The following is a 27565-nucleotide window of genomic DNA, read 5'->3' as shown; positions in this document are numbered from 1 at the left end:
ATATATTTGTCATGCGATCGCTAAATATCAATCTTGTTCAGGATTGTTCACATCTTTCTCACGAAAATAGCGAAATAGTATAGTCGGATACCACGTGATGAAAGCGGAGCCAAGTGCCAACTCTTGGTGAATGAACTAGTACATATGGAAGCTCGGTTCTGAAGGAATTAAATCTATCTTTCTCTTACCAGTTCTTCTCACTCCAGCATAATCCCTGTATCTCTACGTTTTGTTCTAATCATGTACGAGGAATAATAAATATTTTATGTTTTTATTAAAAATTGTGCTATTTTTATAAATTTCTATACTATTTTACTTTATTAAGTTAACTTCGTCAAATAAATTTTACACTGATAACATATATCTCAGTTAATGTAAAACTATTCACAAATTAATTCAAATTAAGTTTAAATATTCTCAAATTAAAAATTTTAAGGAAAGTGAATGTTTGATTTTTTCATGTTTACAGCTTAAATAGACAAAAAGATCTCAATGATCGAAGTAGAAATGCCGTGTAGACGAAACGAATCAATTGATGAAATGATCCTGCCGCCGTAAATATGGTTCGTCAACGAAATGACCAGATTTACGTAAATACCCTGTCGACGAACGAAGAGATCGTGCTTAAGAAATTAACCTTTCGACGAAATGGCATGTTGAATGAGCAGCTTGTCGTATAAATGACCATGTTGTAGAAACAACCCTGGCGACGAATTTACGCCATCGATAAAATAAACTGGCGAATGAACTCGAACAGTAATGTTTCCTTCTATAATCAGGTTTGCGATAAACTGTGTCCTATCAGCACATGCAATTAAAATAATGAATCGAATATTTCAAAACATTATTAAAAATTTCACTTTTTACACTATTAGGTACCTAATAATCTCTTTGGCATAAAAAAAAAATTCACAGAATTTTATTGCAGCCGAAAATTAAACAGAGATTTAGAAAACAAGTCTGTAGATGAAGTTGCAATGGTAACTGAGCAAAATGATTAGATTTGAATTTTATCTCAATAAAATCGGGAATTAAATTTATGTTATTATAATGAGGATTTTTGGGATCTTTTAATTAAATAGCTTTTTATTTCTAGGTAAAAATCTCTCTAAAACAATTTTTTTCAACATTTTTTTATTAATGATTATTTATTTAATTTTCATAGAATTATCGTCAAAGAAAAAAAATGAATTCGTAGCAACCAAGGCGATTGGTGAGCGAAAGTAAGCTGTGCACAGGAAAACTGACAATTTAATAAGAATCTTCTTACAAACCTACAAGAAAAATTTTTACAAGAAATAACTAGTAAAGAAAAAAATCTTACCACAGTCACAATATTGTAGCATTACGCAATCTAAGAAAGGTCCCATAGCAGATCCTATAGCTTGATCAAATGCACTTTTCAAAAAACTCAAATCAAGCGCGTTGACGCATGCAACAGTAACAAGGATAGGAATTAATTTGCAAATGGTAAACATTTTCGTTCTCCTGCGTCGATATAATATTGTTTTTCAAAAACGTTTCTGCAGACTTAACGTAGGGGAATATCATTTAAATAAGAACACTTTTTCCTCTTAATTGTTCGTGAATACAAATGCAACTGAATAAACATAAAACTGAATTTTAAATCGAATGTACTTAAAAATGAATTAATTATCATTGTAGATAATAGCTTTTTAACCGTTTTCTGTTTACCTACGATTATTTCCTTTTGTTTTATTAGCAAGCTACAGCGTCTAAGCCTTTTTTTTTCCTACAGATCTTGTTACTAAGGGTAACAAAGCAAATTTGAGTACTTGATTTAAAAGGCCGTATTTTGATCTTCCATTTTTACTTTATTCACTGTTAAACTTGCAGTGCTCATAGTTTTAGTATAAATAGAATTTCAATACTTGTTAACTGAAACAAATTTGGAAAGTAATGTCATTTATTTTTCTTCTGAGTCCCCACAGCCTGTCGCTAGCCCAATCCATCCTATGTAGTTTCTGCAATCTGGTTTCACCTAGGGCATGGCTCGCCCAGTTTCCCTTTATACCCATTTACACGAAGCCTGACATCAAGCCCGTGACGTCACAAGATTTCGTGATGTCTTCCGATGCTCCTCCCTTGCTTTCATGTATGCTTAGCCAAGCTATGATAACTTCGAATCAAGCAGAAATTCAGGCTCATGATGATTGAGTCTCGTCGTTATTATTTCACAATCCGCCATTCATAGCATCAGGAATGGTGTTTATTGAACGAACCTTTCTTAAAACTGGCGACAACAAAAAACTGCTTTCAGACTTCTTTTTTTTTTTAGAACTCGAGTAAATAGGTTGTCATGGATGATCATCAAGTTTCTTTCAGCACATTTGAAAAACCTAAGTGATGGCTTTCTCTGTTTTCTAGATCCTATGAGATCTATTAAAATTACAGAAGAATTATGCGCTTGAAATTTTCTTTTATAGCTTAGCAAAAGAAGCAACTACTGCCGAAGGTTTAATAATAAAAACTTCAGGTTGATAAATGAAGATCTCTACTAGTGAAAAAATTTAATGATATTCATTATTCTTCATATATATAAAATCTTTATAGATATTATATTCTATAGTGAAGTTAAAAATTAATAAACTTGGTGGACCGTATAACACCTCACGTTTGGGAATAGCATAAAAATCTATACCTAAGGTTGAAAAATAATTACCTGAGGTCGAGCATAATACACTTCACGTTAGTAAAAAATTACCTTTCCAAGTGTTAGAAGATACACTTGAGGTTGATTTATAATAGCCTGAAGTGTGAAATGACACACCACAGGTTGATAAATAAATACCTCTACAGGCATAAAATTAGATATTTGAGGTTGAAAAATAATTACCTGAGGTAGAACAAAATACACCTGAGATATGTTTACAATTACCTGAAGTGCAAAACGACACAGTATAGGTTGAAAAATATCTACAAGCATAAAATTAGATACCTGAAGTTGAAAAATAATTACCTGAGGTAAAACAAAATACACCTGAGGTTGATTTATAATAACCTGAAGTGTAAAACGACACAGCATAGGTTGAAAAATATATACCTCCACAAGCATAAAATTAGATACCAGAGGTTGAAAAATAATTACTTCAGGTCCAACATAATACAATTAATACACTTCATGTTAGTAAAAAATTACCTTTCCAACTGTCAAAAAATACACCTGAGGTAGAGTTATAATAACCTGAAATATTAAATGAAACACCTTAGGTTGTTGAATAAATACTTCCACAAGTGTAAAAAAAATATACTTCAAGTTGATAAGTAATAACCTAAGGTTGAAATTGAAACACCTTAAAGTAGTAAATATCTACCTCTCCACAGATGTAAAATTAAACACCTTTGGTTGATACATATATACCTCTGAAGGTATATTTAAGGTATATTTGAGGTTAATTTTGAGGTATTCATTTGCAACCTTTTCAACCTAACGACGTATTTAAATAACAACCTCCTTTATACCTTTAAAATATACCTCATTTGTACCTCGATTTCTTTCGTAAGGGATTCCCTATATTATCTTTTTCTTGTGTTATTTTTTCAATAATGATCGTGATATTATCGTATTTTATAATTATGTTTATCAAAAATTTTCACGATATTTTATTATTTTATAATTAATTTTTGCAATCACTATTATTACAATTTAGGAATTTTATATTATTGTAATTAATGGTTGCAATTTTGTCCTATTTTATCCACCTATGTGTGTAATATCGATAATTAGTTACCTGAGTTAACCAGAATCTCGCGTTGTTATTTCCAGTTGGCGAACTTGGCGTCACTGGCATAATTGCTAAGCGCCAAACATTTTTATGAAAAATCAAAACGTAATACAGTGAAAACCGTCAAGTTGACCACCTGTCTAAGTTGATCTCTCTTTTCAAGAACCGTATCTATCCTACATAAAAAGATGGGTGAAAACCCTTTAACCTGACAACCGGTCTATCTTGTATGTTGATGACTGAAAAAAGTTTACTTTATATTAAATGCTATTCTGATCCCTTCACAAGTTGACCAAGAAAAAAAAACTTTTTAAGAAAATTTTCTTTGCTAATTAAAATTTAACTGGAGGGGTGTAATAATATTTTAAATGCTATCTAAACTCTTTTGCCAGGTGATTATGGGGGAAAACTATTAAGAGCTTTAGTAAAGAAGTACCGTAAACCGGGGCGAGTCTACCCATTTTTTCACTTTGTCAACTTTCAAGTGGTCAAACTTTTGTAAATATTAAAGAAAAAAGGCTTTTAATAGGTGTTTCGGAATCGCTATTTATCCCTCTTTAGAGCTGTGAAATCGATTTTAGAAAATATTAACAGTTACGCTGTTACTGTATATTTTTATAGAACTGCTGACAAATCTCTCGTATGGGGCGAGTCTACCCATTCTACTAAAATGAATGTTAATTCAATTAGTCATTGCAAATAATCAAATTTTACTATTAAATTGCTATTTTAGTTACTATATAGGATATTTATGAAGTAAAATTCATAACTTTATTATATATTCCATTTTTTTATTCATAAAATAACACAAGTTGAGTATTTGATCGATTATCACATTTTGATCACAGTTTTGTTTTTATAATCATTAACATTATAAAATAACATTTTTTTCTGATTATTGTTGATAAAAAAAATCAAAATTAATATTGTTATTGTTTGGCTTTTATCCTTTGGATAGCTTTTTCTATCTCAGGTGGCATTTTTTTGTAACATTTAAATCCATTTGTTTTGCGAATATAATTTCGAACCATTTGTAATAATAAATAATAGTTTATTTAACTTGCATTAAATAAAAAAAGTTAATTTTGTAAAATAAAAATTGAAAAAATAGGTAAAATAAACATATTTTATATTTACATTTATATTTAACCTATAAATTTTCTTATTAATGATAAATTTATCAATGCAGAATTAAAATAATATACTCAAATTAATTTAAAATGACTTAATTTTCATATAAACAAAGTTCTAAATTGTATTATTATGCTTTATTAAAACTAAATACGAATGGGTAGACTCGCCCCGCGAATTCTGGCTTTTTGCTTACAACAGCAAAATTTACATTCTTTTTGTTTTTTTCAATATAAAATTAATATAATCTTAGTCTTAGATAAGTTTATCACTTAACCAAAGTGAAAATAGTAATAATAATAATATACATACGGAGCACCAACTAAAAGTTTGCTGATTTTCAATACAAATCTCTCAAAAGACGTTTGAACAGGTCGGTTAAAAAGACACCAAATAAATAAAAACGGATCAAACTACTACAGCGCCATCTTCCTTAGAGTCAGTAAAAACTGAACTCCGTCAGTAAAAAAAATTTTATTTCCAATTTAAAATAGTGAAAATTAAATAAAACTAAAATGGGTAGACTCGACCCTGGATGGGTAGACTCGCCCCGGTTTACGGTAAGTTTTTAAATACAAGAAATAAATTTAAAATCTTGAAATGAATGTAATGTTAATTTTTCTAATTGCATATATGTTCCCGTGCATTGTTCTGATAAGTAATTTTCTTGAAATTTGAAGTAATTTTCATGAAATTTGAAGTAATTTTCATGAAAAAATTTCAAAATTGTGCAATGCTGAGCTACTAAACTTGGCCAATTAGCCCTGGATACTTCCTAATCAAAATGCCATAACTAGCAGAAAAATCTTTTTTTTCCCTTCAGTTTTTGTGCTTGTTTGTTTTTTTGAATTTTATATTTGCTTTTTTCTCTTTGTTTTTTGTTGTTATATGCTACTTTTTTTAAACTGTCTTGTCTACAATCTTAACCTTTAACCGATAAATGCCTTTTTAGGGCCATAGGCGTAGGGTTAAATATTGGTGTGCATGTGCATTCCTGTGCATCAATATTTAAAAAAATTATTTGAAGAAGAAAAAAAAATAACTAACATGCATCACTAGCAAATCATGCATATTTGTTTTTCTTTTAACTTATAAGTTTAGTAGTTAATTTATGTAACAATTTGTAGTTCATTACATTTATTAATCTCATTTGTGATATGAGGAATATTTCCAAAATTACATTCTCAGTTTCAAAAAATTTTTTGTTTACATTTATATTTATTATGATTGGCAATAAAAATATATATATAATGCATGAACATGAATAATATTATGAGTGTAAGAATAACAAATCGTCCCCCTCTTTATGTCGACCACTAAACTATTGAATTAAGTGGTTAACTTATGCATCTTTCACTTTAATTTTATTTTATTTTACAAGCACTATTTTCAGAAACTCTTTAACACACTGTGCATGCTTTTTCATTTCATGTAAGCCATAACACCATTTGTTGTCAAAAGTAAATTTTAAGAAAAACTTCACTCATTATTCAAAGCAAGCTGATAAATATTCAATGCTTATAACACACTGATTAGCATATCTTTTATGAAATATTTAAATGACTTTACCTAACATATAAAAGAAACATGATATTTAAAGAACATTGGAGTACTAATTCTACAGCATTAAATGTAACTTAAGTCACGAAATAATCATTTCTAAATATTTGTCTAAAAAACCAATAGGACTGCAATTGTTTGGCACAGAGCAAATAAGCTGCATGCAACTTCCTTTAATGCTATATCGTGCTCTCTAGAGTGAGATAGTATTTACCAATTCATAAAAGCTCTTTCACAATCCAGTTGTACATTTTCATCTTGAATATTCGGAATAAAATAGTACTTGTGAATGTTCTTTACATTGTTTCAAAAAGGAGTGTCCGAGAACGATTAGATTCTATCAAATTTGAAAAGTGCCTTGTTTCTATATTTCTGTATGTATGCTCAACGTTGCATTGTTTGGACTAAAAATTTCCTCTTAAAAATTTCGATTTCGTATTTCTTGACTTATACGGGTATTATTGGCTATAATTTTTTTAATCTTGATCAAGTTTCAAATGAGTTCATCATTGCAAAAAATTATAAAAAAAGTCTCAAATTGTCCTACTTTTCACCAATCATACATATGCTCTAAACAAATCATTGTTTGGAGTAAACAAATCCTCCTTAAAACTTTTGATTACTTATTTCTTGACAGATATAGGTATTTTTTTAAAAATTGACATTCACTTTGTAATCTGGAACAAGTTTCAAATGATTTCATCAAAGCAAAATATTATAAACGATTTGCAAATTGGCCTGTTTTATTTTAATATGTATGCTCCTAACGAAGACTTTTTTACTAAGAATTTCTTCTTAAAATTTTGAATACTTATTTCCTTACACATACCTGTATTTCTGAAAAAAATCTACTCTAACTTCATAATCTGAAACAAGTTTAAATCTATTTCCTCATTGCAAAAAATAAAAAGAAAAAGAAATCTGAAATTGTCCTTCATTACAATAATTACACATATATGCTCTGAACGTGAGTAAAGAAATCCTTCTTAGAAATGTTGAGAACTTATCTCCTTAAAGATAGTGGTATTTTTGCAAAAACGGATGATCACTTGGTAATTTAAAATAAGTTTCAAATGAATTCCTCATTGCATTCTGTTAAGAGCATATGTATAATTGGACAATAAGGAGGACAATTTGCGAATTTTTTATAATTTTTTGCAACGAGAAATTTATTCTGAACTTCATAAAAATTAAAAAATGATAGCCAATTTTTTCAAAAACGCCATTATAAGTCAAAAAATATGAGCTCAAAATTTTTAAGAAGCAATTTTTAGTCCAAACATTTAAGAGCATATAGAAATAAAGGACGACACTTTGCGAATTTTTTGTAACTTTTTCCAATGATTTTCAGGTTAGTAATAGACTAGATATCAGGATTAATTTAAATTTAGATTATTCAAAATATTATTTAAAGAACGGATTCTTTTTCAATTTCTCGGTTTATAGTAAATAAACGGAAATAAATAGGATTTTTTTTTTTAAATTCTTTCTGTATTTTGCTAAAAAATCATAGCTTATATCATAGCATTTGAAATTTGTTTCGGATTACAAAGTAAGTGTCCAAAACATTTTCAAAAAAGAAAAAGAAACCTTAGGTGCAATGAAATAACTAACATTTTTTTAAGCTAAAAATTTTTAAGAAGCATTTGTTTAAACTATAAGACGTTAAGAGCATGAATATGGTTAACATAATGGAGGACACTTTGCAAATTTTTTATAATTATTTGCAATGAATTCATTTGGAGCTAGTTTCAGATTAAAAAGTTATCGTCAAATTTTTGAAATATATATCCATTGTTGCGAAGAAATAAATACCCAAAATTTTTAAGAAGCATTTGTTTAGTTAAAACCACGCTACATAAAGAGCTATGCTACGTCATCCCTCCTAGAGCTTATCAGTGGGTTGAACTCTTATCATCCATACTGAGGAAGTTGGGTGTAGCGCTCATCCTATGGACGGGAGAGGTCATTGATCCGAATGGAGATGAAGCTCTCATTCCATAGCACTATAGTAGGAGAGGTCATCAATCCTAAAAGTTGTGCTCATTTTTCCCCTACTGACAATTAAAAAATTTCAAGTATTTGATAATTTTCTTGCATTTATTAAATTAAATATTCACTGTCGAGAAAGGCATAAAAAGTTGATGGTTAAATGTACAAATTCGAAAAAAATGTTTTGAAATAACCTACTGGCTGATGAAAGCATGAATAAATATTTATTAATTATTCCCTTGCATTTAATGCAAGATAATTTTATTTATTCAAAACGATTTTGAACATAGGAGTAATAAATTAAGTTCTCCAGCAAAGGTCGTCTCCTTAAAGTATTGAAGCAGTTTCAAAAATCTAAAGTGGTTTGTAGTCACTTCGTTTAAAAAAAATTGTTGTTGTTTTAGTTGTGACAAAAATGGATGGTAAAAAAGTAATTTTAACTGTAATAAACAACGAAAGTAATGTAGTTTTTTGTTACCGCTGGTTAAGATCTGTTGTAGTTTAGTCAAATAACATTAAAAATTAAACCTTTACTGTCATCAAAAATTTTCTCGGTTCTGATTGTAACTTCATTTTCAATTTCATTTTAATTTAGATTTCATTTTTAATTTGCTATAAAACTTGCATAAAAAAATTTCGTCGAACATTTTATGGTTAGAGTTTATTTCGAATTAATTCTTATCTTAATGACTCCACTGCCTAATTTTGAACACACTAATTAATTAAAGAAGACAATATATTAAGAGTTACGATATCAGGCACAAAAACATAGCTTCTCTGAATAAACATATGTCTTTTCCCACGAATTTAGATTCTTGACCCATAAAATATGGTGCACTCTGAAGAATATGGTTCACTTTGAAGAGCAGTCTAATGTTTACATATTTCGTAGCACTTATACTTTCGTAGACTCTATGACTCTCCTGTGACTCTGCACCTGCTAATGGCGAAGTGTGCCATTAATAAACAGTTTTGCTTTGCAGTGCCCACTAGTAGTCCATTTTTTACTGCCGATTGCATAATAAATGTCTCATTTTAGAATTGGCGATTGAAATGGGCTTCAGGTGGCGTAGAGCAGAACTCTCTCTACCTACGGCAACACTTTACATGCTTTCCCCATTAGCGTGAGGAGAATCATAGAAGAAGGGAGTACGCTAGTTTATGTCTTGATTTTCATATAGATTAAAATCTTTTATTTTGGGAAACTATATGGAACTGAAAACTACATTAAACACAGTTATAAGAGAAAGTATCATGGAAATTTCGAAAAATACTTTTATTAATTAAAAATGAAAAATATTAAGAAAAGGAAAGACATCGTAGTCCATTCCTATGCAATTGAAAAGAGGAGGAGAGGGAAAGGAGAAGGGCCAAAGGCCTGGAACTGGTCTTCACCCCGTATGACTTATTCGAGCGTTGCTATCGTCTATAATAGATTTTCATTAATTTAAAAGAAAACAAAATTAAATTTTTAAAAGCATCTAAAAATAGAGAGACATGCAGTAGTAAATAATTTACACAAAATGACATATAGCATAGTAATATTGCTTTACATTTTTGAAAAGAAAAAAATCTATAGAAGCCCTAAAAAAACATCAATCATTATTTCTCTAAACCTGATAAAGTGACCACTTTTTTTCAATCTTTCTTGAAAGGTATAACCAGTTTGAATGTGACTCTATTACTAAAAGTTTGTTTTATAAAAATTTAACCTTAACTTCAAAAGAATGTCAGAAAGTCAAGGGGCTAGACTCCTTATAATCAAACCTTTAATACCTAAAACTTGCCGCCCTGGCGGCCGAGTGGTTAGCATGCCTGACTGCGGAGACGACGGTTACGGGTTCGAATCCCGCTCAGGGCATGGATGTTTCTTTCTCTCTGTGTTCTATGTCCTTTCTCCTGTGTGTAATTGTGTGAATGTGACCCCCCCGCCCTGTAAACGGGTTTGTGGTTGTGTGACGCGGGCGACGCTGCTGCACCGCCGTGGCTTCGCCACAGGTGCCCACTGGGTAACGAGAAGAGAGCAGCAGTTCTGACACTCCTGGCCAATAGGACAATACATCCCAAGTGAACGCCACTAAAAAAAATACTTGAAACTACATAAATGGGAATTTATGTAGTTTTAGCTACTAAAATGAGGGAGGTAGCGCAAAAGGAGAGAAAAAACGGATCATCCTGAATACCGTTTGATCCTAATGATTGGATCAGTACCTACCAGGATAATGGTTTGAGTGAGTGACCTTAACCCACTGACGGTTCTGCACTTAAAAGATCGTATTTTAACCTGCAGTTAACATAGCAAAACCGGTTTTTCCATCTTGCTAAATAGGGAAGTAATGTATTGGGGAGAAACATTCTTCCAATTTCGCCCACTTAACCATCTGTGGGATAAATATACTGATTTATTAGTGCAGACGATATTTGATGTTACAAAATCGGTCACGAAAAAACATACTTTCCCTGAATAAGCATGGCTTTTTTTCGACTGATTTGAATTTCTGATCCTCAAAATGTTGGTTGTAACCACAATCTGAAAAATGTGGTCCTAATAGTTTAATCAGGGAGCGATCCAAAGTTAGGATCCCTTATTGTTAATTTTACTTTTTACGTATTTCACCATATCTAGATAATTTTTTAAGCAAATTGAAACTGCTCTACGCCACCTGCAGCCCTTTTCGATTGCCAATATCATCTGCACTAACTAGCATGTTTGGCTGCTGTAAAAGATAATTGTGGTTAAATAGCACGTTATTTTTTATTTTATTTATTACTATTTCTTTTAATATTTTGGGAAAAAACGTTGAGAAAAAAATTAGTCCTATTATTTCTGAAAATGATTAGATTATTTTTCTAAAGGGTCTTAAAGTTAATATCCCTACACTATAAAAAAAAAAATATATGTAAAATCTGGCCACTATTTCTTCGTTTTAATTAAGGGTCTCATCAATCAACAGAACGGATTTGATTTCTTTTGTAGTAATAAACAAATTTTAATAAAAATAAAGTTTTTATACTTCGACTTTTTTCGTAAAATTAATCCATTTTCTTTTAAAACTCGTATAAAAATAAAATTTTACGTGAATGCATTAAAAAAAAAAAACGCACTTTTTATATGTATAATATTCATTTTTTTTTTTTTTTTTTTTTTTTTTAATATAACTAAAGCAAAGCAGCAGCAAACTGCTCCGTCCTTTCCTCCGTAAGTTGCGTCTTGTTACCCTTTCAGATAGTTTGAGTTTGTAGCGCTTTCTGTACTTTTAATTGTAAACTGGGCTCTTCAAAATCGATATCTAAAATAGAACAAAAATAGACAACCCAAGACGTTTCAAGTTTTAATAAAAAATAAACAATTATAGTTTTTACCCAAAGAAAAAAGAAACTATTAATTATTAATATTTCGTCTTAGTAAGCCGTTTTGTCTTTGAAACTATATTATAAGCTCAACTTGTTGTTTCTAATGCTCTAAAAGAGTTTATGTTCCCCTGTTAGCTATATATGTTTGAAATCAATACCTTTTTGTAACTATATGGCCGCATTTTAATTTTTTATGTTCTCACAAGTTTAAAACTTTATTAAGTGTCTTTTCTTTTCGTAAATGCTTGAATAAGAATAATGAAGAATATCGAGTATAATGAAGTAAAAATTTTGTTATCTTTTCTGCAGAAATTTTCGAAAGATTTTTTTCCCCCTCCAGAATTATATTCAAAAGATGCCTTTCTTGCTCATCGAAGGAGAAGGGAATACTCGTAATTTTTTCTATTCTTATTTCAAAATAATGAAACATAAAGAATAATGCAGTAAAAAATTTCGGCTTCTTTTTTGCAGGAATTTTTTGAAAATTGGAATTTTATTTCCGTATCGTGATTTGTCTGGCCAACTACAATCGCCAAGATGCCTAATCGATTTTAAATTTGCAAATTTTTTTAATAAAAACATGATGTTTTCCCGGGGGTGGTTACGAGTTATACCTTTCGAGTTGGTCCCTTTCTGTGATGTTTTTTTTTAGTTTCTCGCGGGCCGCTGCCCAGAAGTTCCCAAGCCTTGGCGATCATTCTGCCAAATCTCCCCAAAGTATTCCCCCCCCCCTCCAGAATTCTGTGCCTCAGAGAGAAGAGAAATGCTCATGATTTTTCTATTCTCATTTGAGAATAACAGAAAATTAAGAATAATAAAGTAAAAAAATTAAACTTTCTTTTCGAAAAAAATTTTAAATAATTTTCTTCTCCAAAAATATCTTCAAAAGATGTCTTTCTCTGGCATATGAGGGTGAATAAATGCTTGTGATTTTATTATATTCTCATTTGGGAATAATGAAAAATAAAAAATTATGTAAAAATTTTTGTTTTTCTTTTCTGGAGAAATTTTTGAAAGATTTTTTTTTCTTCAGAATTATATTCATAAGATGTCTTTCTCTGGCATTGAAGGGGGAAATAATGCTTATGATTTTTATATTTTTATTTGAGAATAAACAAATTAGATAATGACTGACTTTAGCTAAAATTTCATTTCAATAACAGGGTGCGTAGCATTTTTAAAAAGTGCTTATTTTCGACTTTCATTTTTTGAAAGCCCTTAAAGGTGCTTTTTTCATTGGGTGTTTTTATAAAGTGCTTAATTTTCTCTTTTCCAAAATGAGATTTTTTTTCTTTACCATATCAATTTCTGCTTCGAACTACTCAAAAAGCGTGGTTTTCACATTGTTCTATTCAACATTTCATAATTCATTCAACCACAATATATTTTGACGTATCATCGGTCTGTAGCATATGAAAGCGCCAATCATTTTATGAAATACCTGCGGGTTCGAATACTGAGCAGGATTCGGTGGGAAGGATTCATGCATCTTCATGAGCAACTCTGCTGCATTTTGCAAGAAAGATAATCTTTTAATTATTTATAATTTTGAATAAATTTTTTACATAATTGTGTAAAGTAATTATAAATTTAAAGAATTGAATGATTCTCTCAATATTGAATGTATTTAATATTGTGAAATTATTTTTATGGTGGCTAATCTAACCACGAAAAAATTCTTTGTCTAGTTATTTTACTAGTTATAAAACTAGTTATTTTATCATGATCATATCACTTTTTAAATCTACTTTGCATTTTGTTATCATATATTTATGAAGATCTTTCAACAATATAAAGGAAAAAAAATTATGAGTGTGCATATCCTAATTTGAAATATTTTGCTTAAAAGTGCTTAAAAATATTTTTTGAGTGCTTAAAAAGTACTTAAAAGATACTTATTTTTTGTTGAAAAATTTAAATATGCACCCTGAATAATGTATTTAAAAAAAAATTACTAAATCACGAAAGTTTAAAAAATGTACTTTCATTTTTTTAAAGAGCACCATATTTTACATTTTAATAAAATTTGACTGTTAGTAGGGATTTTGTTACAAATTCAAATTTGTAGCAAAATAATACACTCCTTTTTTTTTTTTATTTCAGGTAAAATCAACTCATAATTTTAATATATTTTGCACATGAAAATTTTAAATCTTGCATTTGAGTCTTCACTCTATCAATCACAACTCGCACCGATTCTATTGTATCAAAAATTTGTGCAATTTTACTAGAAAGGTAATGATGTCAAAAGACATTAAGAATAAATTATTTCCAAATTTCAACAATAATTATGTAAAAAAAATTTATTTTTTAAATAATAGTAAAAATTAACTTTTAGGATAAATGTAAAAGCTACTTTTTTTCGTATTCCAATATATTTATTTAAGTATATTCATTTAAATTTATTTGCATTAATTATTTTTATTATCTGCACTATAGCAAAAAATTTATTGTGCATATTATTTGTTATTCATTCTACTTTCAATCAGAATCAGCTTTATGTTGATGTTGGCCCCAACACTGCATTTTGTAATTTTTATTTACGCGAATCAGGTTCCTCAAATAGGTGTTTCATTTCGAGATTACGCTGTTGTAATAAATTATGTAGCATAAAAAATATCGGATTTAGCAACTATTGAGAAATCCAATAACAATAACTGGCAAAAATTCGATAGAATATTTGCTTTAAAAAGTAAATACTCAAATGCATGATTTAAATTTTCCATATTGTTTAAAATATGTTGGGAAATTTAAAATCCACATGAAAATCAATATCAATTACTGCCAAAAATACAATCGAAACATTACATCGATTTACGATACTATCGTTGAAAATTGAGCGCGTCAAAAAGTGATTATCTAAATGCATGTTTCAAGTATTACGTGTAAATTTCTAACGAAAAGAGAACTAAAATTTTTTATTTATCTAAAGGAAAATCTTTCTGCAGGAACTCTGTAACGTTCTGCGACAATGTCGCTGCGATTCTACCACAGGGTATATCATTCAAATTAAAATATGTTTCCATAAGATGAAGATTTCAAAAATGAATTAAAACATTTTTGCTCAATTTTTTAGCATGCCATCAAGATTATTTGCTTAAAAATGATCAAATAATTTGAGAAAATTTTTTAAAAATTAGTAAAATTATAAAAAATAGCTTTAGTAGTAACAGGGTGGGGAAAAGTTTGCAAACCAACTCTTTGTTCTTTTTTTTGTTTTTTTGTCATTTCTTTAAAAAAAAACGTAAATATGGGTTTTTTGGGCAAGTGGTGGGTAGACACTGGCATAACAAGTGCCTTTTTTATTATGAAATATCAACTTTTTTTTTTCTTTAATGTGTATTATACATTGAACTGAATAGCTTTTATATAATATAGCATATATATTTATTTGTTTCACTATCAAATTTTATATTTCTATTTATACAATTTCATTTTATACAGATTATGGCAGCCAACAAATTTCCTTTTATCCAGGCCAAAATGCTTGAGCTTCATAATATACTTCTTCAGTTAGAAGTAAGTTCAATAAGTTTTCTTCGAAATTGTGAAATTTGTGGAATTCTTGATTTTCTGAAATGTAATTTAAAATAAATAAATTATCAATTTGACTTTAAACATATATAGTAAAAGAGTAATGATGCCACTTGACTGATTTTTCTATGCCAATAGCACATAAATGATTAATTTGAATTATATTAGAAATCTCTGAACAGAATTCAATATATTTCTTATTTATTTTTGTAAGCTATTTGAATCTAGTCTTCGATTTATTTGAATTCGACAGCTCAACTAAAATAATAATTTTTTATTGAACATGAAATCTTTAACTGTGTTGCATAGTTTCGCAATGGAAAAACATTATTTAACTAAAAATAAAACAAGACTTCAAAATACCCTGTGGTTTTTAAGTCCATGTATAAGGACCAATAACTTTTTCCACCATTAAGTACAGTAGAGAACCATTTATCCGGTATCCAGATAACCGGGGGAAATTTTGATCAGTTTTAAACTAGAACGATTATTAAAAAAAGCGGAAATTGTACTCATCCTTGAAGTTGAGTAGAGGAAAATGTAAGGAAGGGGAGAATTTTTTTCCCCGTTTACCCAGAGAAACGTCATTTCCTCTGTGACCTTGAAGGCAGAGAAGGGAGGAATGTTTTATTTTCTCCTTTAGGACGTCAATCAAGCTCAAGGGTGTGGCATGCTGATTTCGTTTTCTGTTTGATTTACGAGGGGGGTGGGGGAAATGCATTGCATGCATATCAGTGAACAGAAGATAAAAGAGAAAAATATATTTATCTATTTGACATCGATTAATAAAAATAAAATAAGTTTCTTCTGAATAAATTCTCATTCTTTGGAAGTGCGGTATCATTTGCAAGTTTTTATTGATGTGGAATCACATCTGCTGTAATTAAATATTATGTTTTTATCAGCAAAAAAAATAAATAAAAGGAGAATTGTTTATTAATTTAAACATAGGATTATTATATGAAGCAGATTGCAGTTTTGTTTTTCTGATTCCACTATGTTTGATATTTTTTTCTTTTCACGATAAATTTCGCACTCAATAAATTAATTCTTTTTATTCATAAATTTTATCATTAGTTTTTTTTTAATATTCCGTTGATCTTGCCTTGTTCCGGGTTTTAATATTTATGCTAGTGCCTTTTTTAACTATTGTTTCGGTTCGATAATTTTCAAGTGTTTTTATTTAGATTAATAAGTTTTCCTTTTAATTTATCGTTTCCCTCGTATAATTAGGTATGAAATATATTTCGTTATTTAACCATTGGTTTTGTTTATATTAGTTAATTTAGGAATTGTAATTATTTTTAAAAAATAAATACAGGAATTTTGTATTTTTTAAACTTGTTTTTCTTGTCTAAACTTGCAAATTTTTTTATTGTTTTAAATGTTATTTTTCTACCATTTCTTTTTAAAGTTAGAAGTACCTTTCTTTTTTCTTTTACTTTATGCATGACACTTTTTCCTTGTAATTCGGGTTCGATAAAACATCGATTAACAGCACTTTTTGGTCGATCCAGAAAACCGGGAAATTCAGACATACGGGATAGCGATGGTCCCGAACATCCCGGATAATTGGTTCTCTACTGTAATAAGTATTTCTTTCAGACAAAATCTCAAAGCTCTGAAAAGATTAAGTTGTTTATGTCTTTTTTTTAATATTTATTTTTGTAGCTAACCAGAATCTTGTCTGTGATGTAGGTAGTTTTACTGTTCCACAAAAAAAATTTTTATTGAGCATGAACCTTTAAACTGCACTATGCAATTACATGATTAAAAACATGTTCTAAGAATAAAAACAGGCCTCGAAATCCCCAGTGTTCTGTAAATTCAGAACTATTACTAAATTTTTGCTTAGGATATCCGTAAATAATAATCGGCGGTTTCTTGGATCTTGATCTCTGGTCAGTGCCAATCATGTATAAGGACATGATATGTTGATTTATGTCATTAAATAGCATAACTCATTATAATTGTAAATATTACATTTTCTGAAATTTTCTTTTATTGGGTTCCCCTTCCCTTTGGTAATTTTTTTCCCAACTTTCAATATAATGCTCTACCTAAGCCAATAGCCAGCCAGCTAAAAGTAACTTCTAGTCTTTTCTTCTTTTTTTTTAAAAAAAAAGGAAGAAAAAAAATGGCATTTGCATGTTGTAAACTGGATTTAAATACAACCTGCATTTGTGCCATCATAGTTTTGTTAGTTAACCTACATGTTATTTTCTAATTTTTGTGATGAATTATTAAAAAAATTGTAGATTGCTAACTTAAGTTAAATATGTAATATTTAAACTGTTACATAATAAAAATACTTAAATTTAATATTGCCTCTTCCATGTTTATTAAATTTTCTTCATGCATTTTTAAACTTTTTTGCAAAAATCTAATTACAGGGATGTGATTCTTCCGCGGATTTCCGCTTTTTCTCAGATTTTTCCATTTTTTCCGTTAATTTCCGCGGAAATTTTTTTTTGCACATGTTAAAATATTTTATGAGGAATTTAAATTTCGGCGGAGCGAAAATATTGAAATCCACATTCCTCCCTCTGAAGTTTCTCTAAAAATCATTTCATTGGGATAATACTGATTGACCTTTATACAGGGATGAGATTTTTTCGCTTTTGTCTCTCGAATTTCAGCCTTTTTATCAAAAACTCCGATTCTCTAAAAGTTTCGTTTTTCTTAAAATAAATATTCCGATTTTTTTTAAAAAATTCAGTCGTTGAAATAAAATAATTATATTTATTTACGATTTTCGAAGATAAACAGAAAATTCAAACTGCGTCCTAGCTGCTAACTCTTCTGCATTTTTACTTATTTTAGCTAATCTCTCCGCTTTTGCGCACAGAAAATAAGATTTTCCGTACTTTTATCCGTCCTCCGGATAGCTCATATTTTCGTAATTCATCGTATTTCGTTTCGTCGCTGCTTCCTGTTTTCTGGCTTAAAAGCAAACGAAAGAAGAAAAAAAAAGTAGGTGGATTTGCGGTGAAAATATTTATTTGCTCATTCAATTAATCTTGTTAATTTTTATTTATTATGTCTAAACAAAAACATTACAAACAAGCCTTTTAGAAATCCCAAGTCCAGACTCTGCAAATATCTCGATTCGTATGTCATTCATCGATTTTCGTATTTACCTGATTTAAAAGTTGCGCCTTGTGATTCTTATTCACGCTATTTAAATATTGTGCATTATGATTCTTATTTACGAGATTTAAAAATCCAATATCACGTTTTGTACTTACTTGCTGTTAAAACCCTATGTAGCTATTTGTATTCACGCGAGCTTAAAATTCAAAGTCGTGATTCGTTTTTGCGGTTGTAATATCAAACATCGATTTTCGTATTTATACATGCTTTTTAAAAATTAGACGTTGGGATTCGTATTCGCGCGATTTAAAAATTATGCCTCATGATTCGCATTTATGTGATTTAGAAATTACGCATTATGATTTGTATTTTCGATTTTTTTAAATTCGATAGAGTTTCATATTCACTCGATTTAAAAGCCTCATATCGGGATTCATATTCTCTCAATTTAAAATCATGCATGTGATTCATATTCATACAATTTTATAATTAACCATCGGGATTTATAATCACATAGTTTACAAGTTTAAAGATCGATTTTTTTTTTGGTCAAATTTTTGGATATATATATATTCATTCATGGATTTCCTCTTTTTTACTTTCTGACTACTCTCATCCCTGTAATTAAGACATTTGAAGGAGCCTATGATATCTTATGGTAATTGGCTTTATAACTTTACCTTTGATAAAACCATATGTTATCATGGGATACTCAAAATAACCTTAGCAAGCTTTATAAAAATTTTGGCCCCTTTCTCTCTTGTCAGAAAAAAAATAAAAATATCAAATCAAAACCTCCAACTACTTACAGGTTTACTCAATAAAAATTGCTTCAAAATTAGGGCCAGGTCTGCCCGTTGGATAAATTTTTTATGTTTTCTACAAATGAAATGTCTTGTTTACTTTCTTTTTAAATGAGATTTATTAATATTTGAATCTTGATAGGAAGAGAGACTCAGAGAGCAGAGTAATCTAGATAATCTTACAAAAGCATTTGACGAGCCTTCAGAATCAAAACATGCTATTCAAAAGATGAAATTGGTTGGCATGTACAAGACTTGCTTGAACAATACAGAAATAGAAATGGATCTGATGCAAAAAGCTTTAGGTCTTCTTAATGAAATTCAAACGGTTCGCTTCTCTAGTGTTGCTTCTAAAGCGGCTGGTGAGTTTTTTATTTTTAATTTAAAACATTATTAAAATGTAGGGTCAACAAATATAAGGATCCACAATTTCATGACCAACGATCAAGATGGTAACAATGTGTTGAGCATGGTGCACCGATCACCTTTATTTCCGAAGCAAGCTGGTAGGGTGACCTGGGGTAATTCCTGATCAAAAAATGCAAACATCTATTTTGTGAAAAAACTATTTAAGATAGAATTTTAATATTTACTGGAAGTTCGAGGCTATATGAGATGAGTCCTATGCTACCTTCTTTTGTTTGAAAATCTTATTAGAATTTAAAAGATTTTAAATTTTTAGTGATCAGGAATTACCCCTTCTCTTGATCATTTCTGGGGTAATTCCTGATCACTTCTGGGGTAATTACTGATCACCAGTTTTTATAGTAAATGGGCTGTTTAAAAATAATTATACAATGGTAATTAACAAATAAGACATTAAGATCAAACAAATAAACAAAAAAGATATTTTTAAGCAGCTATTAAAACGAATACAGAAGTGGGCGACCTTTGTGCTAAAATACAAACTAAGGTCGACAACATTAAAGAGCACAAAAATATCATTAAAAGCAGACAGCTGTTTCGGATGCTCAAAGGGCAACCTTTATCAGTGCAACAGAAAACAATAAGAGAACAGAGTAAATATATATAGAAAGATGACGTCACAAGAGGGTTTAGACCAACGGCCAATAGGAGGGAAGGGTGAATGGAAAACGACGAATAGGAAGCAAGGAACAAAAAAAGGGGGGGGGGTTAGTTAGGTTTTATCATAGATTTCCAAACAGGAGAAATATAAGGAACACTTGATAGGTCATTGACCAACAGTTTGGAATTTTTGAAAATATGATAAGACTCATAAAAATCTAAATCATATATTGAGGAACAATTTTGAATGACTTTAGAAGAGGAAAAATTAAAATTATGATTAGAGTCCCAACAATGTTGGGCAATAGATGAGCGTTTAAATTCTTGTTTTTTGACATAAGCTTCATGTTCCTTGACACGGCACTTTAGGGCACGCTTAGTTTGGCCAATATATGAAAGGCCGCATTGGCAATTAATTTGGTATATACCCCAGTTATTTTGACTGTCAATGGGCTGTTTGAGATTAGAAAATTTTATCTTATTAATGGGACTGAAAATAATATTGAAATCAAACTTCATTAGGATGTTAGCAACTTGCCGACTTATTTTAGGAAAATAGGGTAAAATTACCAAATTGTTAGAAAATTCTTTGGAAGGTTTATCGGTAGGCGATTGTTTAGTTACGTTTTTATAAATGTTATCAATAATGCTAGGGGAATAACCTCTGTCATGAGCAATGGCTTTGATGTAGTTTAATTCTGCATCAAGAAGATCAATATTGGAACAAATATTAACAGCACGGTGGACAAAAGACCGAAAAGAGGCAAGTTTTTGGTTGGGAGGGTGGGCAGATCTGTAATGAGGGGGAAGAGAAACAGCAAAAGGTTTACGAAAGACAGTAGTATGGAATGAATTATCATTCCGAGTCACAAGCACATCTAAGAAAGGAAGTTTTTGATCAGACTCTAATTCAAAGATGAACTGAATGCAAGAATCAATGCTGTTCATAACATTAAGGATTTGATCTAAATTACAATTATATTCCTCTAACAAAGCAAAACTGTCATCAACGTATCTTTTATAAAAGGGGAAAGTTAAGATTTTGAATAGTTTACTCTCAAAATAATGCATATAGATGTCACTAAGTATAGGGCTCAAAGGATTTCCCATGGCAAGACCATTGGTCATACGGTAAAATTTGTTGTCAAACGCGAAAGTATTTTGTTGTAAACAGACACGGGTAAGGTTAACATATTCATTGACCTCATATTGGGAAAAATGATATTCCGAAAGTCTAAGTTTTAGGCATTCCAAAGCCCCCTCAACAGGAACATTAGTGAACAGTGATTTTACATCAAATGAGGCCATCAAATAACCATTGGGTTTTAGATTTTTAACTTCTTTAACAAACTCAAGGGAATTTTTGGTAGTAAAAGAATTATTACCAAGGAGAGGGGAGAAGACAGAAACTAAAAATTTTGCGAGTTTGTAAGACGAGGTACCAATGTTGGAGACAATTGGTCTAAAAGGACCTGACAAATGGAATGGTGCGTATCAGAACACATTTGTCTTGTATACAGTTAAAAACAAATTTTGTGATTATTGTTAAAATATATTTTATAGTTGTTCCACTTAATAAATATGAACTGTTATTTAAGAAAAGACTATTAACTATTTATTAGCTATTTTTTATACTATTTATAAGAAGAAATGACAATGATCAGGAATTACCCCAGTGATTAATAATTACCCCATCTGTAGGGGGCAACATTTGATATAGTTTCCTATAATCAATTATAATGTTTACAGTAGATGTGAAACAATTAAACAAAAGCTTACACTATTTTAATATCAAAGAAAAAGAAAGTAACTCAAAATATTTATTATTAAGAGAAGGAGGGGGATCTTTGCAGAAATGTGCACATTCTGAAACCCATCTTTGAAGTGGAAAATACAGAAAGCATTTTAAAAGATACTTATTTTGTTAGATTAAACAAAAAACTATTATTAAGTAAATATAGTTATACTTTAGTAAAGTGTACAAGTATTCTTGTCCATGTCTCAATTTTAAAAAAAAAATATTTTTTTAAAAAATAAAACTTAGGTGATCATTATTTACCCCAGAAACAGAGTGATCGTGAATTACCCCGGGTCACCCTACCTATCGATCCGTAGCTAAGTGGGCTTCAAGTCGTCACTAGGGATCGAACCCCAGTCCTTCATAATAACGGCTCAGTGACTTATTGCTAGTGCCAATGCATTATTGCCTATAATAAATGTTTAGGGAATAAGCCACACTTATTGCCTATACTTTAAAATTGTACTTTAGCAGAATCAGGGTTACTTGGTTTTTGATTAACATGTTTTACTAAATGCGAAACTTCATTTTCTATAAAGATTCTTAAATATCCATGGACAAGATTCTATCTAATGTTCTGAAACTAGACTTAATGTCTGTAAATTATCTGCTGGTATTATAAAACATAAACTGTAACAAGTTAAATTACTACCATTTTTTTAACGAGGAAATATTCGATTTTAATTTTGTGAACTAAAATTCTAAATGAAAAAAATGAGAAGAGAACCTTAATAAAGGTATCCCAACTAGGTAAAAATTGGCAATTAATTTTGTCTTTTTTTGTTGTTTATATAACTTATGCTCATAAGCTTTCTATATCTCTTTAAATTTTTGTTCTCTGGTCTTTGTTTGTTGTTTCATCGCATGCTGACAGATGAAGCAGAGTAGCAATTACATACTTTAAATGCACTTGCAGAAAAACATTGATTTTGAGAAAATCTTTTACATATTACTAAGAATTTCATTATAGAATTCTTTAAAACTTTCTACGTAGATTTTGTATAATGGTCCCTATGTTTTGAACTAAGGTCTAAGTGTGAATTTATTATTTTTCTTTTGCTTTAACTAAGAATGTTAATAATTTTTTTTTTAAAAAATCAATGTTGACCAGCATATTTAGTTTTATCTCCTTGTATATTTGAAAAGTTTGAAAGATTTTAGTTCCAAACATAGGTAACCATAATATTAATCTTAAAAAAAAAGTTATTTTGATATTTATGCATTATAATTTATTGTTGAGCTGTTATAGTGACAAAAAATTTGTGGTTTTTATGCTCAAATTTGTCTCTTCTTTTTTTTTAAATTTTTTTTTTATAAATTTTTGAAATTTACTCTAGATTTATAATTTTAGGAACACTGTTAGTTAAAATTGTAATTGAGGTCTTTTTTAAATAAATTGTGTTGAACCCAGTCGGTTACCTTAAATTAGTACATATATAATGCTAGTATAAATGCCTGCATAATTATAATTTTAAAAAAATTATTGGCAGCCTTTAAAATTTGTCCTTGTAACTTAGACATAAATTATTTTGCCGAAAAGTGGAAGTAAATTTGAATGTTCTGTGATGTACATTGCTGTTTTAAGCACTTTCTGCTTTTAAGATAAAGTTTATTTTAAAGGTATTATAGAACCCTGTGCGTTAACTGTAATAAATAAGATTTTTTGTTTTAATTGCTTTACCACGCTTGCTTTTTATTGATTAATTACTAAAATATACAGAAAATATTTTACTATTCTGCATTATAATAAACCATTCATATTTTTTCACCCAGCTCTTAAAATTAAGTTTTTGGTGTGCTTTGTCTCTGTCAATATTATTTTTAATCTATTTGAAATCAATCTCCTTCCATTGTGGTGTACCTGTTAAAAATTACCATGCTATGAACTCAGATGATTCTTTTTTTTTAATGGAACAGTTTCCTTCTTCTATTTCCTACTATTTAAAATGTTCTTATTTTCATTTAGAAAAGTGCAAAGACACTATTAACAAAAGCAACTTGATGGATATGATTGTAATTTATGGTCAAAGTTTGCCATTGTGGGTTGGAGAGTCTGAAGAACCTGCACCACCGCTCTGTGGAGCTATGCAACCTGATCCAGAATATATTGCAAAAGTTTGTTTATTATTCTCTAAAAAAAATTTTAAGAAGCTCACTATAATTAATGCATGCGTACAAAATTGAAGAATTTTCTCCATTAGTTCTAAACATAGTTTTCAAGATACAATTGAAATGCAGTACGCACATAAGTATATAAAATTAGCAAATTAGACCCTTCTGCAAGTCATCAAAGTCTAATATATTTTACTTATAAATTGATATTATGGGTCTTTCAGATCTTCATCATAATGCTTATTAATTGAAAAATAAATAAATCTATAAAAATCACCATTTGAAATATATATCATTAAAAAACCTTCTAAAATTGACGTTTTGGTTAAAGATGTTTATCTTAACAACATTATGTCTAATTATATTAAATAGTCTTTTGTTGCTAGTTAAGCAAATAATTTATGTTTCATTTAAATATTTATCTGAAAAATTAATTATTTTTTTTTTTGTATTCTAAGTCTAGGGAAGTAGTCATATTTGTTTTCATGTGTTATTTACTTATACAGTGAAGCACCATTAATAGTTCCTCATTAATTAATCCTTTTCATTTATACATTATTTCATAGCAGTCTCAATTCATTCTTAACCTATGCAATATTAAAATAGCTAATATATACAGCAGAAAAAACGAAATTTATTGGTTTTACAGCGCTTTTTTCCATTTTTTTATTTATTTAATACGTAAATATTTGGCCTGGATTCAAGACTAACAATCAGACTCTAAAAAACGGAATTTGTCCATCTTGAGATTTTCACTTGTCTGTATAGAAAGAGTTATCTATACATTATGTGTAGTCAGGATACTCCATGATTAAAGGTTTTTTGTTTTACCTTTTTGAGTGGTGTATTGTTTTCAATTTTAATTACTACTACCTCTATTGTTTTTCATATAAATTAAGTGGAAAATTGACAATGCTATTATATTATTTAATTTCCATTTATATGTCGATTTATAGCAGACCCCCACACATAAATGTTGCTTTACTGTATTTGAATATTTGCATTTTTCATAATGGTCTTGCTATCTAATTAATTCTCACCAGTTTTTTTAGTAGTAATTTTTTTACAAGGAAAAAGGTATTTTAGTACCACAGAATTTAAATTTTCTATCTATATTAATGGTTTTGTTTAACCCTTTCGTGACGGGAAGCACGCTTGTCGCTGAAGCCGGCAATCTCTCTCGCGAGTGTCTGTTCAGGGCCGGAAGGTTATTTGCTGTTAAGCCTAAGTCTATGAAATAACCGAAATATCAACGTGTTGTTTAATAATGTTCTGTAGAATATTTAAATTACGTATGCTTTATATATATTTCTATAGATATTTTATTTACTTAAGTCATTTATTGTTTAAATATATATTTTGCAAATTTTATTTTCATTATGTACTTACCATTTAATAACTTTTAACATTATATATCTGAAAACTAAATATATGACTTAAAATTATTTTTTCGTATGAAAAATTTTAAAACACTAACATTGCACTAAAAACTGAACCGCAAATCGAAATACATAACGCTGTGGCAAAAAAAACAACCTCCCCTGCTTTCTGTAAACAAATACCATGCGCGAATTTAAAGAGCCGTCATAAAACATTCCATTCCTTCCCCCTAAAAACCACGTGTATGTGAGTCATACTACTCTCATTTTGAGTGGAAGGTCAAATCTACATGTATCTGAAACCATATGGACATACAATGCCATCTTCTGGCAGAAATTTTATATTTTAAAACGTTTCAGGACACTGGCACAAATGAGTGACGACCGGGGGTGAACGAGAAAGCGCTCTGGCGCACCGGCGTGTCGGTCGGGATGTGAGTGTGTTTCTTACTGGCACGTATGTGTGACAGTCGGCACGAAAGGGTTAAAAAACATTCATAAACTTCAGTATTTTAATGCGATTGGATATAAATAATACCAGATTCCTCCTTAAAGTAGCTATTTTACATTTTTGTTTTTATTAAAGCTAGAATTATTGGTGGTCTGGAACAACTAAAATTTGATTTGTAACACAATGAAAAGTATATTAGTGGTCCCTCTGACCATAAATTGATTGCTATCAAAGCAATGATATACCTACTGATTTGCATGTAATAATTTTTTGGTGTTTTGGTCTATATTTTCTTCATAAAATACTTAATTTTTCATATTTTTTTTAATATGAGTACTTGGTAAATATATAACAATTAAATCTAATAGATGTACCAGAACATCCCTGTGAAAACATGTATGGACATGTGAGATCTTTTTCTTACTGGTCCTTTGGACAGAAATTAAGATACGGTAGAAGTTTAGTTGCTGATCTTGGACTAGTGATTAAATTTTCTAAATTTCTACCCCTGTTTGTATTACATTTCATTGCAATTTGATGAATAAATATTTATGGTCCTTATTCAATATAAAGTAATATATAAAAATTTTACAGGTAGGTGATTTAGTAGCTGCATGTGTAAAAATGGAAGAAGACTCATCTAAATCTACTTGGATTTTAGCTGAAGTAACTGGTTTCGATTCAGATAAGAATGAATATACTATATATGACATTGATGAGCGTGAGAAACCTGAGTCTGTAATTGAGTCGGGTAAAATAATACCCCTACCTTTATGGAGAGCTCATCCCACTGAAAATCCTGAAGCCATTTTTCCCAAAAACAGTTATGTGCTTGCTCTCTACCCTCAGACTACTTGTTTTTATCCTGCAGTGGTGTCACAGTCACCTGAAAAACCAGAGGATAGTTATAGTCTTATGTTTGAAGATTCATCTTACACTGGGGGATACTCTCCACCGAATGAAATCTGCCAACGCTATGTGTTGAGTTTTAAGGAAATAGCTGATGAATAAGCCGATTTCCTTGTTATGAACCTGTAAATAACCTGTACATAATTTTAACGTATGTTTCTGTGCTTTTATGTATAAAAATTAAAAACAGTGTTTTTAACTTTAGTGCTATTTTTTTTTCAAAGGTGTTTCTTTACATACAAGTAAAGTCCAGACTTAGATGATATTTGATTTCTTGAAAAACTATTCTTTTTCAGTGATTTTTAGAATGAGGAATTTTTTCCTTGAATGATTTTTGTTTTAAAAATTTGTCTTTTATTGTTTATATTTATAATTCAGTGGTTATTCATAATATATTAAGATATTTTTCTCTTATTTAGTTATTTTAACATTTATTTCAATCTTTAATCATTTAAATTTCTATGAAAAATTAGATTGAAATTCTTTTTTCAATTATGAGGGGAAAAAATTCCATTTCAAAGGCAATTTTTTTATAATTTTAAGAACATTTTTTTTAAAAAAATTAAGTTTTCCTATATATTAATAAGCTATTTGCAGGAACATATTTAATTAATATAAAGGCATCTATTTATATTTACACATTATTTGTAAGTAAATTAATTGATTGTAATTTTATA

General features: G+C 29.5%; 3 protein-coding genes across 6 annotated transcripts in view; 1 reads left to right on the top strand and 2 right to left on the bottom strand.

Moving 5' to 3' along the window:
- The window catches only part of LOC122272511 (uncharacterized), a 29509-nt gene extending 22065 nt beyond the window's left edge, over positions 1 to 7444 (bottom strand). The window contains exons 1-2 of one of the 3 annotated variants that reach the window (XM_071180594.2): positions 7267 to 7444; positions 3161 to 3205 (exon numbers count right to left, since the gene is read on the bottom strand). Coding sequence is in view for 1 of the 3 variants with exons in the window: in XM_043056296.3 (XP_042912230.2) it covers positions 1325 to 1478 (154 nt within the window). In the remaining 2 variants the exon portion in view is untranslated. Of the gene's footprint in view, positions 1 to 1324; positions 1524 to 3160; positions 3206 to 6651 lie in introns of those variants that run through there. The other 2 variants (XM_087149415.1, XM_043056296.3) reach the window with 2 other exon arrangements.
- Positions 7445 to 11695: 4251 nt separating this feature from the next.
- On the top strand, positions 11696 to 27087 carry LOC107440740 (SAGA-associated factor 29). Of its 2 annotated transcripts, none has more exons than XM_016053748.4 (5): positions 11696 to 11834; positions 15228 to 15302; positions 19356 to 19575; positions 24004 to 24152; positions 26574 to 27087. In XM_016053748.4, the coding sequence occupies exons 2-5, from the start codon at positions 15231 to 15233 to the stop codon at positions 26988 to 26990; spliced, it is 858 nt and encodes a 285-aa protein (XP_015909234.2). In that variant the 5' UTR covers positions 11696 to 11834; positions 15228 to 15230; the 3' UTR covers positions 26991 to 27087. The 2 variants fall into 2 exon arrangements, with proteins under 2 accessions (XP_015909234.2, XP_015909233.2); XM_016053747.5 differs by having other exon boundaries at positions 11753 to 12065.
- Positions 20202 to 21633, bottom strand: LOC147805933 (uncharacterized). The gene has a single exon (XM_087149995.1). The coding sequence runs from the start codon at positions 21545 to 21547 to the stop codon at positions 20348 to 20350; it is 1200 nt and encodes a 399-aa protein (XP_087006121.1). The 5' UTR covers positions 21548 to 21633; the 3' UTR covers positions 20202 to 20347.
- Positions 27088 to 27565: the final 478 nt, after the last annotated feature.

Source organism: Parasteatoda tepidariorum, chromosome 8 (genome assembly GCF_982258835.1).
Source record: "Parasteatoda tepidariorum strain Cologne lab strain chromosome 8, Ptep-v5.0, whole genome shotgun sequence".
NCBI classification, from domain to species: Eukaryota; Metazoa; Arthropoda; class Arachnida; order Araneae; family Theridiidae; genus Parasteatoda; species Parasteatoda tepidariorum.
This window is presented reverse-complemented; position numbering and strand designations above follow the sequence as displayed.

What these genes read in the sequence shown, in the direction of transcription:
- LOC107440740 (XM_016053747.5), top strand. Translation starts at nt 12,042, where the DNA reads ATGAAGAATATCGAGTATAATGAA. An exon ending in TGTTGCTTCTAAAGCGGCTG is followed by an intron (nt 19,576 to 24,003) that starts GTGAGTTTTTTA and finishes ATTTTCATTTAG; the next exon opens with AAAAGTGCAAAGACACTATT. An exon ending in ATCCAGAATATATTGCAAAA is followed by an intron (nt 24,153 to 26,573) that starts GTTTGTTTATTA and finishes AAAATTTTACAG; the next exon opens with GTAGGTGATTTAGTAGCTGC.
- LOC147805933 (XM_087149995.1), bottom strand. Translation starts at nt 21,547, where the DNA reads ATGGCCTCATTTGATGTAAAATCACTGTTCACTAATGTTCCTGTTGAG.